General features: G+C 33.8%; 2 protein-coding genes across 2 annotated transcripts; both read right to left on the bottom strand.

The window, feature by feature from the left end:
- Positions 1–277: 277 nt before the first annotated feature.
- Positions 278–4,744, bottom strand: LOC137818620 (disease resistance protein RPV1). Its single transcript, XM_068622146.2, has 5 exons — positions 4,151–4,744; positions 2,566–3,664; positions 2,186–2,461; positions 1,287–2,063; positions 278–879 (listed from the first exon to the last, which is right to left on the bottom strand). Exons 1-5 carry the CDS (start codon positions 4,630–4,632, stop codon positions 394–396), a joined length of 3,120 nt encoding a protein of 1,039 aa, XP_068478247.1. The 5' UTR covers positions 4,633–4,744; the 3' UTR covers positions 278–393.
- A 1,682-nt stretch (positions 4,745–6,426) lies between these two features.
- On the bottom strand, positions 6,427–8,197 carry LOC137818626 (uncharacterized). Its single transcript, XM_068622156.2, has 2 exons — positions 7,667–8,197; positions 6,427–6,890 (listed from the first exon to the last, which is right to left on the bottom strand). Exons 1-2 carry the CDS (start codon positions 8,156–8,158, stop codon positions 6,444–6,446), a joined length of 939 nt encoding a protein of 312 aa, XP_068478257.2. The 5' UTR covers positions 8,159–8,197; the 3' UTR covers positions 6,427–6,443.
- Positions 8,198–13,168: the final 4,971 nt, after the last annotated feature.

The following is a 13,168-nucleotide window of genomic DNA, read 5'->3' as shown; positions in this document are numbered from 1 at the left end:
AGTGAATTTCTATTTATCTAATACAATTTAGTCATATATTTATCCCATGGTGAAGTCTTGGACAGATATCTTTATGTTGAGGTTGGACATATAAATATGAAACTAGATATATGTAGATGGTTGAATGATAAATCTTATAAATTACATTAAGATAAGTTTTGATGATAAGTGAGTTTAGGTCTAATTCAATTTTTTTAATCTCTTATTCAAAATGTCAAGTTTTTTATGTGAAGAGATGATTTAGAAATTCAACAAACCATTAAAATGCATTATATAGGTTGTGTATACCTTGCCTACCATAAACAATTTATTTGGTAAAGAATCAACGGATAATTACTGATTATTATAATTTATAAGTGTCATTATAAATAAATCTTTGTCTCTAATACTCTGTTACCATTTTCTCTTCCGGCTGCTTTCTTGACCCTTAAGATTCCTCTTCAAACTATAAATCTCCATAACAGGTGGTTTACTAACAGCTTTCATTTCCATGTCAATGAATTCATAATTCGTGAGATAGACAATTCCCCTTTTCATCACCAATTCATTCCTGAAAGACAGAAAAATCTCCACCTTGTCTCCAGCTCCCAAATGAGATATTATGCTCTGCCAATCTGCATCATTAAAGGAAATTACTGTGTCTCGCTTGTATATATGTATGGTACACTTTGTGTAATTAACCATTAAGACACTAATAAGACAGTCAGTTGCCACGGTTTCAGGTGTTGATAAATACACAACACACAAAACCATTCCCATCCTGTCCCAATCCTGAGGCACAGTGAAATGCACTGAATGTTCCTCGCCCATATGGGCCATCCAAAAAGGATGATTGTCTCTTGGCAGAAAAACATTACAAGATCCACCAGTTCCCAATTCCTGCAGCATTATTAGCAGAATAGCTTAATTAGTCATTAATGCAATTGTGTTATTCAAATGTACTTCAATTATAATAAGAAGTGGACTTTAAGCTGAATTCAACCTTATAAAGTATTTAATACCGACCAACAAACTCTCACTATGACTTTAAATGACTTTGATATCATATTATAAACTGGACTTTAAACCTAATTCAACCTCATAAAACCGGCTTATAAGATAAAATTTGTACTCACTTATATACTATGAAATGTTCTTATCTTTATAATTGATGTGAGATCTCCAACAAGTTAGTATCTTGTTAAGCATTGAAGTTTTCTTTAGATACTTATGATTTTTTCATGTTCTCTTAATTAATATCTAAAAGTAATAGCGAAGGTAAGCATACAAATAGAAAAGGAAGGAACCTTAGATATGCTCTTGTTAAGAGTATTGAAGTCTTCTTCTCGGTAGCTTCCCATTCCAATCAAATAAGATCTCAAGGAATTGTCTGAAGTTTCTAATGTACCTGGTGCTATTTCTAACTCAGTGAAATGTATCCCATGTACGTCGTTCAAAAACTTTCTTACTTTAGTTATTTGAAACTCCGTGTCACATTGCACCAAAACACTTCGAAGATTTAAAAGGTTGGTAAGGATCGGTGCTAGGTCACCCAAATCAATATTCTGCATATTCATTGAATCTAGAGATGCTGATATGCCACATAACGGAAGAATACGAGACAGGGGATTCATTGTCGGTGACATCAAGGACCAAATAATAGGACGTAAAATATCATGCGACAATCCTTCATTCCCACGTAGGAATAGAAATCCAATGCTTTTTGAGCTTACTATTGAAAAGGGCACTTGTTTCACAACAGCATTTTCAGCAATTAGAGTTGTCAAGGATTCCATCTGCCCTATATCTTCTTCGAATTTGTCAATCTTCGAACAACCAGATAGGATGAGAGTTTTCAAAGATTTCAACTTATATATCTCTCTCGGAAGATTGCTTAGGCTTGTACACTCCTTCAAATTTATCAACACAATATTACTGAGATCTCCAATGGATTTGTGTACACAGCACAAACTTGGACAATATTTGAGAACGAGCTTTTCAAGATTTGGTAGTCCAGAAAAGTCAGGGGTTTCTGTCAAGTTCTTGGAATGACTAAGATTGAGGAACTTTAACATGTGTAAAGCCTACAAAAAGATAATATTTAGAAAAATTAAGGAAAAAAAATAAAAACGGAAATAATTTTAAGTGACAACAGTTACAATTTTAATTAACCTTAGTTTAAGAGAAAATTGCATGTACTACATACCTTGGGTTCTTTCCATACTTGTCTAAGATTACTGTGTTTCAAATTAATTGCAATTGCATCTCCCAGATAGAAGTTGTTAGGTATGTATGTTGAAGGAAACCCTTGCCAATAGATCCATCTCAATTGCTTAGAAAGATAGCCATAATCTCCCGTGAGTTCTACATGATGAAGTTGCAACAGTCTCAAACTCCTCATTTCCTCAAAAGTATCTGCTTTAAAGCATTCTCTGTTGGTTAAATTCAATTTCAGAGCCAATCCCTCAACAGCATCTGTCCCCTGCGATGAAAAAACCAGAGAATAATTGAGAAAACACTATTGTTAGCTCACATGTTTAGGCAAACTCTTTCAAGTTTAAAAATGTATGTAAATAATGTACTTACAGTACTATTTGTCAATACATCACGTACATCCTCTTGAAACCACAATCTACTGCACTTCCCAGGTTCTTTTCTTGAACCTTCACGAATAATCTCTCTTCCCATGTCTCGTAACAAAGGATGCATTATGAGTTTGTTGTTCTTTTCGACTTTTATGAGGCTACGCTCTAAGAGGACTGTTATTCCAATATCAGCATATAGTCCACAGCCGTTTAGTACCTCGGTCACACAGCCTCTGTCCTTACCTATAAAGACACAACACACATCAAGAAATATATCCTTTTCCATTTGATCCAATAAATTCTCAAAGCTTATTCTTAGTTTCGCTTGGACTTGGGCATTGAGACTTATTTTTAGCTTTGACAACACACTTCTCCACTCAGTCACTGTCCTCTTTCTCAAATAAGAACCAAGGACTTCAAGAGCTAGTGGTAGTCCTCCACAATAATCAACTGCTTTTTTTGCAAGTTCATTGAAATCTTCTCTTGGTTTTGCTTCTCTGAAAGCATGCCAACTAAAAAGCTCAAGTGACTCATTTGCTTCCATTTCCTTCATTTCATAAACATAATCAACTTCAAATCTCTTCAGCAGATGCAGATCGCTAGTTGTAATGATTATTACACTTGCTTCACCAATCCACTGAGTATTTCCACATAGAGCTTCTAGTTGGTCAAACTCATTCACATCATCAAGAACAATAAGCGCCCTTTTTCCAATAAATCGGTTGTCAATCATACTTTGTCCGATTCCAACGCTTTGAATCTCCACCTTTGCTTTCAGGACATCTGAAAGAAGTTTTTCCTGCAAACGAACGAGCCCTCTTCTCTCTGTTTGACAAACTTCTCTAATATCTTCAATGCAACTTTTATTGTCGAATAAACGATGAAGTTTATTGTAGATGGCTTTAGCAATGGTAGTTTTACCAGATCCTCCCATTCCCCATATCCCTATCCTACAAGAATTTTTGGTTCTTTCAATAAATCTAATCACTTCTTGCACTCGATGATCTAATCCAACAGGATATTCCGTGATAGACAAGACATTGTAATCAAGTTTGTTAATAACGTCTTTAACAATGTCACCCACTAGCTCAGCTTCAGACCTTCAAGTGCAATAATAATTTGAGATAAAACAGAATGCCACTTATTACCAAATTAAATCATAAGAAGTTCAAATATATGTTTCATTAAGAAAATTATAAAAAAATAAAAGTAGCTTGCTGTGTATATAAATTAAGCCTTAATTTTTTTAATGAAAGGTTTTAATTAGATATAGAAAACTAACATCTGAGTTAGACTGCATCCTAAATTTCAACTATCATCTCATCACATAAACGAAGTATTATTAAAAGAATTCAAACTAGTACCAGAAACTAGGTCAAGACTCATATTTGGGGAAAAAATCTTCAAATTAGATCAAGCCAGAAATAGCAGATCTACACCTTTAATTAAACCTTAAACTAATTAATTGAAATTACTTTTTATTAAATCTGATTTTTAACTTATTATAAATTAAATTTAGTTTATTTTTAAAATTAAAATAATTGTTAGGAAGTTTTCTCCATATAAATTCTAAATGGTTGATTTACCTGCTTTTCCTGACATCCCACCCCGCCAAATTTGCAGCTTTGGTGAGTGTAAGGCTCCACCTCAACAACGTATCTTCATACCTATTTTCTGCAGCTGCTCTCAACACATCTCCAAAATCACCCGTCTGCTCTCGTACCTCGGATGGTTGAACATAGTAAAATACAGGTAAAACTTTTTGGCAACAAGTTTGGCGACATTCAAAGATTTTTTCAAGCTCATCAAGACACCAACTAGATTCAGCGTATCTTTTGGAGAAAACAACTATTGCTATCTGAGACACTTGTATTGCTCGCAATAGTTCTTGCTGCTCCATTCCCTTCAGCAGATTCTCCTCGTCAAGGAACGTTTTGACTCCAGCTTTTGAGAGAGCAGAATGGAGATGAGAAACGAACTTCCGGCGGGTGTCTACTCCCCTGAAATTGATGAACACGTCGTATTTCCATTCGGATTTGGATGATGGCGAAGACGATTCCGTTTCCATCAATGAAATTAGGGTCAACGCTTTGGAGAGAAAGCAATAATTCAGAATACAGAGAGAAATGATAGTTCTACCACCCTTACCCTTACATAATTTTTACCCAACTTTTTGATTTAGGAAAACTTAAATTATTTTGAAATTTTTAAATACATTTTTTCCAAAGTGAAACGAAGAATTATTATAATTTTAAAACCTTATGGTTAATAATTCACTTAAATAAAATTAGTTTTGAGGCTTACTAAAATATTTAAAGTTTAATGAACTGGAAAACAAGATGACTCCCTCTTCCAGCTCAACTAGTGTCTTAATATATATTTCAATAAATACTTACATCCTTTGCCATGGAAAAAAAATACTTAAATTGTTAATTTTTAATTAAATATTTAAATAAATAACTTTAAAATAAATTTTTAATTAAATTTCAAATTTCTCATAAATTTTTAATTAAATTTCAAATTTCTCATAAATTTGAGTATTTTAACTGAGTTCCTACAAAAAGTTGTTATTAACTTCTCAAGATTTTTACAAAACAATTTTGTCTATTAAGTCCGGATGATTTTTATATTTTTTCATTAAGTTTCTATTATTTAATTTTTTTCATTAATTAAAGGATATGATTATTATTTTGTCTTTCATCTTGATTAGTATAATGTTAAAAATGTGAACTTTTATGTTTAATATAAGACGAATGAAGTAGTCAAACTTCTCTATGATTTTCATATCATCAGTACTGTAATAATCAGTGTCACCATTCGTTATCTAAAATGTTTTTCATAAAATAAAACATAAAAATTACTTGGTGTTCTACGTTAAATCAATATCATTTTATATTAATCACAAAATCTCAGATTTCTTAACTCATAAAAAGCAAAATGATGGGATAAGATAGCAATCATGTCGGAGATATAATAATTAAGTCATCTAATTAATAAAAAAAATTAAAAAACATAAATTCAAGATGAAAAATATAAAATTTCAAGTACTTAATAGATAAAAAAATTAATACAAACTCAATTTTAAAATATACCAAAGTTTTGTGAAGTTCATACTTTGTTAATCCTAAAATAAATTTCGTCATATAAATTCAATCATTAATATAACTTTCACTTTATTGGATTAGATTAATACATGATAAATTATAATTTTTTTTACATCAAATATGAAATTAGATTGAACTCTCCTTACTACTTTAAAATATTAAAGTCTCCTCACTACTCTCTAAAAATGATATATGATAAAGAATAAATAAATTTTACAAATATCCACAAAAATATTTGTAAAAGGATGACGAGATGTGTCCCATACATATTTATCCATTAATGTTAATGGAAATATTATGGAATTTTTAACAATGAGATTAATTTTTTTTAAATATAATTTGTTATCTTAATATTTATAATTTTTTTAATGTAATCGTACAATTTTTAAAGTTATCAATTTTCAAATTCTATATAAAATGAGTTAATATCATTTAACACCATTACATTAATTTAAATTTAAAATAGTACACGTCACTTAACACCATTACATTAATTTAAGATGAGTACACTAAGTACACGTCACTTAACACCATTACATTAATTTAAGATGAGTACACTAAGTACACGTCACTTAAATCTTTGTCATCTATTTGTCCGACGTGACCTCCCACTTTTACTTTTTTCAGATCATTATTCGTTTTAAAAATGATATTTTGACAGGTTTAAAAATTACAATTATAATTTTTAATGTAATTAATTTAAATATAAATATATATAATAAAAAATAAAATTATAATAAAATGATATAAAAAAATATTAAAATAAATAGGGTTGTCAATAATTCAGTCGTTCCAATATATGATTGAGACTCGTTACACCCATTTCCATTTCCTTGTCAATTGATCTATCAGGCATTAGATAGACAGCTGTCTTCTGGACTACAAATCCATCAGCAAAAATAACAAAAATCCCCACCTTGTCTCCACATACCAAATGTGATATCAAGCCCTGCCAATCTACATCATTAAAGGAAATTATTGTGTCTCCTCTGAATAACTGGATTGTGCACTTTGTGTAATTAACCATTAAGACACTAGTAAGACATTCAGTTGTTGTCTTTTCAAGGGTTGATAAATACATAGCACACAAAATCATTCCCTCAAAGTTAAAATTTTCAGGCACAGTGAAACAGACTGAGTCTCCCTCAGCCATATAAGCCGACCAATAAGGATAGTTGTCACTAGGGAGAAAAACATCACAAGACTCGCTGGTTTCCAATCCCTGTAGCAGGAGAAAAATAGCTTAGTCATTTTGTATTGGTTCTGTTCATATGGACTTCTTCAATCATTTTATCATTTCAAAGTACAAACAAACAATTTAAGAAAATAACTTGAATAAATTAGAACATAGCTCCCGTAATTAGTTCTCTTAGAAGGAACTCAATTCAAACTTATATCTACTTATATATTACAATTTAATCATATTTCTAATCAATATGAGATTTCCAACACACTCATTTACATCGATGACCACTTATCTCAAGTATAAAGCTGAATATTTATAGATGATTCGATAATTATATGATAGCAAGTCCAGCAGACTTAACTCAATCTTATAATATCAACTTGTAATATAAGTTTTGAATTTACTTATATACTATAATTTTGTCATACCTCTATTTTATATAAGATTTTCAACGATAAATTTGGTTTAATAGTTTTGTTGTGTATAAATCAGCCCATTATGTTTACATACAGATCTTTCAACACATAAATAATTATTTATGATCTTTGAGAATGTAACCAGTATGAAGCAAGCATTGCAAGCCCAAAATGGAAATCAACTTCCTAGTGCTTAGCATCATCACTCGGCTTGTTGAGAATTAGAAAAAGGTATTTTTTAAATAAAGCAAGGTGGTTATAGAAGGGGAAGGTGCTAAAAGAATGTTAGGATTGAAGTTACTTTGAATTTTTTTTACGGGAATGTTTCATGGTCTTAAAATTAACAGCTAAAATGAACAGTAAAAGTAAGTAGACAAAGAGAAAAAGAGAAGGAACCTCAAATGTGCTCTTGCGGAGAGTATCGAAGACTTCTTCTTGATAACTTCCAAGTCCAATCCAATATGGTCTTGAGGGATGCTTTGAAATTTCTGGTGTAGATGGTCTTATTTTCAATGTAGTCAAACTTACAACACGAACTTCCTCCAAAATTGTTCTTAATTGTTCCGATGTTTGACACTCCGTGACACATTGCACCGAAACATTACGCAGATTTAAAATGCTGCTAACGATTGGTGCTAGATCACCCAAATTATTATTCTTGATATTCATGAAAACTTCAGATGATGAAATGCCACGAAACGGACGAATACGAGACAGGGGATCAACAGTATGTGACATCCAAGACGAAATGATAGAACGTAAAACAGCAAATGATAATCCTTTATTTCCGTGTAGATGTATATATCCAATGCTTTTTGAGCTTACTACTGAAATGGGAACTTGTTTCACAGCAATATTTTCAGAAATTAGAGTTGTCAGGGATTCCATGAGCAATATATCTTCTTTAAAGGGAGGTTACTTACCGTTGACAATTAATTGTTATTAAAGGGAGGGAGGTTAATTGCTACAATCAATTGCAATCAATGAGATAATTACCGCAATCAATTGCAATCAATGGGAGGTTAATTACCATTAATTGTATTTATTATTGTTGTCTCCTAGAACCACTATATATAGTGGCTTCCTTCAAGCAATGTAACACACAACACTTGCTTCCTCTCTCTTTTCCTATACTCTCTATTTCTGCTTTTGGGTGTAAGTGTTTAACCCATATAGAGAGAATTTGTTTTGGGGCTATTTATCTATTAGCCTGAGAGGAATTTATTGTACTCCCAGTACCATTATAGTGGAAGTTTTGGCTCTCTCGCCGGTGGTTCTTTACCTCTATTTAAAGGGGTTTTCCACCTAAAAAATTCTGGTATCATTCTCACTTTACTTGTTACTTTAATTTCTCATAATCTTTGGTTGAAATTATTACGCTTCCGCACACAATATCCCTACAAATTGGCATCAGAGCTTTTCGATAATTCAACCAGGATCTGTTGTTCAATAATGTCAAAATTGGATATTGAGAAATTTGATGGTAAAATCAGCTTTGCTATCTGGCGAGCCCAGATGCTAGCTGTTCTCACCCATAATGGTTTAAAGAAAGTTCTGGAAGGTAAAATGATGAGACCAACCACTATGACGGAGGAACAGTGGGATGAGATGGATGAAAAGGCACTGTCTGCAATCCAGTTATGCTTGTCCCGTGAGGTGTTGCGTGAGGTCATCAACGAGAAAAGTACAGCAGGCATATGGAGTAAATTGGAGTCTCTATACATGACCAAAAGTCTTGCAAACAAACTCCGGTTAAAGGAGCGACTCTTTACACTCTGAATGTCTGAAGGTACTCCCATCCAATCTCACCTTGATGAATTTAATTCCATCATAATTGATTTGGAAAATTTGGATGTTAAAATTGATGATGAGGATAAAGTCGTTCTACTTATTATTTCTCTACCACCCTCGCATTGACAATTCAAAAAAATTATGTTATACTGTAATTATCTTACCTTAAGTTTTGATGATGTCAAGACTAATTTACTAGCCAAAGAAAAATTTGATACTCAAATTCATTCTGAAAGTTCTGGTGAAGGATTAGTAGTTAGAGGGAGAAATCAAGAGAAAGGTAGGAACAATAAGTATAAATCTAGGTCAAAATCTAGAGGCAAGAACTCCAAATATTGTCGTTATTGCAAGAAAAAGGGACACGAGATCTCTGAATGCTATAAATTGAAAAATAAGCAAGATAGAGAAGATAAGGGAAATGGTAAACAACCAGAAAAATTTGCCGAAGCTAGTATTGTTGAAACTGAATCTGATGGGGATTGTTTTGTAGCTTCCAACACTGAACAAAGGTCTAAAAATGAATGGATTCTTAATTCTGGTTGTACTTTTCACATGTCTTACAATAGAGATTGGTTTACCACATATGAACCAGTTTATAATGGTCTTGTTTTGATGGGAAACGATGCTCAATGCAAAGTTGTTGGTGAAGGAACAATCAAAATCAAGACACATGATGGAATTGTTAGAACTTTAACAGGTGTCAGATATGTCCCTGAGTTGAAACGGAATCTTATTTCCTTAGGCACCCTTGAATCTCATGGGTGTAGATACTCAGCTGAAGGTGGAGTTTTAAAAGTGTCTAAAGGAGCTCTTGTGTTACTAAAGGCAATTCGATGTGATAGTTTGTATGTGCTACAGGGTTCAACAGTTACAGGTTCTACAGCTGTTGCCTCACCCAACAAAGATAACACCAAGTTGTGGCATATGAGATTAGGCCACATGAGTGAGAAGGGAATTCTAATCCTCAAGAAGAAGGGTCACCTTGGTAACCACTGTACTGGAAAGGTTGATTTCTGTGAACATTGCATTTTTGGTAAGCAGAAAAAGGTTAGTTTTTCTAAAGCCATACACATAACCAAAGGTACTTTGGATTATATTCATTCGGATCTTTGGGGTCCGTCAAAAGTTCCCTCCAGAGGTAAATGTCGTTATATGATGACAATTATTGATGACTTCTCACGAAAACTGTGGGTGTATTTTCTCAAACATAAGAATGAAGCATTTTCCACTTTTAAAGAGTGGAAATTATTGATTGAGAATCAGACTGGCAAGAAGATAAAGAGGTTAAGGACAGACAATGGCCTTGAGTTCTGTTCGAATGAATTCAATGATTTCTGCAAGAAGGAAGGCATTTCCAGACACTTCACCATCCCAAGTACTCCACAACAGAACGGGGTTGCGGAAAGAATGAATAGAACTATCCTGGAGAGAGTTCGTTGCATGTTCTCCCATTCTGGTTTGAGCAAATCGTTTTGGGCTAAAGCAGCTTCAACGACATGTTATCTGATAAACTGCTCTCTTAACAGATCTATTGATTGCAATATTCCAGAAGAAGTTTGGTCAGGTAACCATGTTGATTATTCTAATCTTAAAATATTTGGTTGCCCTGCTTATTCTCATGTAAACAAGGGAAAATTAGAACCTCGTGCTAAGAAGTGCATTTTCTTGGGTTATGGCTCAGAGGTTAAAGGTTATCATTTGTATGACCCAGAATCTCACAAAATAATTCACAGTCGGAATGTGACCTTTAATGAAAATGCTATGCTCTCTTCTGTAGAAGATACTGTCATTTCCTCAATTGATACAGGTGGCCAGAAAGAGGCTCGAGAGAAGGTGGAGTTTGAGATTAAAACACCCGCTCATGAGGAAGACGTTCCCAATTCCTCCAGTACTCAAGATGATCAAGTCACTGCTATTGATGGTACAAGTGAACATTTGAGTCCACATGAACAATGTCCACCTAAACGACAAGGATTACCACAGCCGTGGTCTATGGCTCAAGAACTTCCACAACAGAGACCAAGAAAACCGACTCAAAGATTAATTGCAGAATCTACCAACATTGCTTATGCTTTAACTATTGCACAAGAGATGGGTGAAGAAGGTGAACCCAAGAATTACTCAGAAGCTATCTCTAGTGATAACTCAACAAAGTGGATTGCTGTTATGCAAGAAGAAGTTGAGAGTCTTCTCAAAAACGAAACAAGGGAATTGGTGAAGTTACCAGAAGAAAAATGAGTCATTAGTTGCAAGTGGATCTTTAAGAGAAAAGAAGGGATCCCTGGTGTTGAGAGTACAAGGAATAAAGCAAGATTTGTTGTAAGAGGTTTTGATCAAGAGAAAGGTATTGACTTTAATGAAGTATTTTCTCCTGTTGTTCGTCATACTTCAATACGTATATTACTTGCTTTAGTTGCCTTGTATGATTTGGAGCTGGAACAGTTAGATGTGAAAACTGCTTTTCTTCATGGTAATCTTGAGGAAGAGATTTACATCCAGCAGCCTGAGGGCTTTGTTGTTTCTGGAAAGGAGGACCATATATGTCATTTGAAGAAATCTCTTTACGGCTTGAAGCAATCACCAAGACAATGGTATAAGAGGTTTGATTCTTTCATGGTTGGACATGGATACTCCAAAAGTAGCTATGATAATTGTGTTTATTTTCAAAAGACATCTGATGGGTCATTTATATACTTGTTGCTATATGTTGATGACATGTTGATTACTGCAAGAGATAAATTTTTAGTTAACAAGTTAAAGGCTCAGCTTAGCAGTGAATTTGATATGAAGGACTTAGGTCCTACCAAGAAAATTTTAGGAATGGAGATCAACAAAGATCGTCAAGCTGGAAAACTTTTTCTATCACAAAAGAAGTATGTTCTTAAAATGCTTGACAAATTTGGAATGCGAGATTGCAAAGTTGTTAATACTCCAATTGCCGCCCACTTCAAGTTGTCATCAGATCAGTGTCCAAAATCAGACGAGGACAAAAGACGCATGTCACATGTCCCGTATTCAAATGCAATTGGAAGTCTCATGTATCCAATGGTATGTACTAGACCTGATTTAGCTTATGTTGTTAGCATTGTTAGCAGGTTCATGCATAATCCAGGCAAGGCACACTGGGAAGCCGTTAAATGGATACTTCGTTATCTGAAAGGTTCTCCAGATCTTGGTTTGGTATTTGATCAACATAGAGCCGATCCCGGAGGAGTAGTTGGCTATGTTGATGCTAACTATGGTGGTGATTTAGATCGGAGAAGGTCACTTTCAGCTTACATCTTTACCCTATGTGGGTCTGCTATCAGCTGGTATTCTTCAGTTCAAGCCATTGCGCTTTTGTCCTCCACTGAAGCAGAATATATCGCTGCTACAGAAGGTATGAAAGAGGCTATAAGTGAACTTGGTCTTCAACAAGATGTTCTTGTTATATTTTGTGATAGTCAGAGTGTTGTCCACTTGACCAGGAACAGTAAGTATCACTCAAGGACCAAGCACATTGAAATTAAACACCATTTTATCCGAGACATTGTTGATACAGGAGATATAATTGTTGAAAAAATTCATACGACCGAAAATCCTACAGACATGTTGACCAAGCCACTTCCATCGACTAAGTTCGATCATTGCCTGAACTTAGCTGGTATTATCCATACTTAATCAAGGCTTCATGGCGAGAGAGTGTTCCAGTCAAAGGCAAGTCAAGGTGGAGATTTGTGGGTTATGACTCACTTTTACTGTTATCTTGGCATAAATGGGAGGTTACTTACCGTTGACAATTAATTGTTATTAAATGGAGGTTAATTGCCACAATCAATTGCAATCAATGGGAGGTTAATTACCATTAATTGTATTTATTATTGTTGTCTCCTAGAACCACTATATATATGTAAGACACAACATACGCACACTTGCTTCCTCTCTCTTTTCCATACTCTCTATTTCTGCTTTTGGATGTAAGTGTTTAACCCATATAGAGAGAATTTGTTTTGGGGCTATTTATCTATTAGCCTGAGAGGAATTTATTGTACTCCCAATACCATTATAGTGGAAGTTTTTGCTCTCTCGCCGGTGTTTTTTTACCTCTATTTAACGGGGTTTTCCACG

Source organism: Phaseolus vulgaris, chromosome 10 (assembly GCF_051622355.1).
Source record: "Phaseolus vulgaris cultivar YP4 chromosome 10, ASM5162235v1, whole genome shotgun sequence".
NCBI lineage: Eukaryota > Viridiplantae > Streptophyta > Magnoliopsida > Fabales > Fabaceae > Phaseolus > Phaseolus vulgaris.
The sequence above is the reverse complement of the archived record's forward strand: the minus strand, read 5'-3'. Positions and strand labels throughout refer to the sequence as shown.

Excerpts from the sequence above, each read along its gene's own strand:
- LOC137818620 (XM_068622146.2), bottom strand. The coding sequence starts at position 4,632 with ATGGAAACGGAATCGTCTTCGCCATCATCCAAATCCGAATGGAAATAC. Across the intron at positions 2,462-2,565 it reads ATGTATTGACAAATAGTACT|GGGACAGATGCTGTTGAGGG; the intron begins GTAAGTACATTA and ends TTTTCATCGCAG. Across the intron at positions 2,064-2,185 it reads AAGTATGGAAAGAACCCAAG|GCTTTACACATGTTAAAGTT; the intron begins GTATGTAGTACA and ends ATCTTTTTGTAG.
- LOC137818626 (XM_068622156.2), bottom strand. The coding sequence starts at position 8,158 with ATGGAATCCCTGACAACTCTAATTTCTGAAAATATTGCTGTGAAACAA. Across the intron at positions 6,891-7,666 it reads TCCGCAAGAGCACATTTGAG|GGATTGGAAACCAGCGAGTC; the intron begins GTTCCTTCTCTT and ends CTCCTGCTACAG.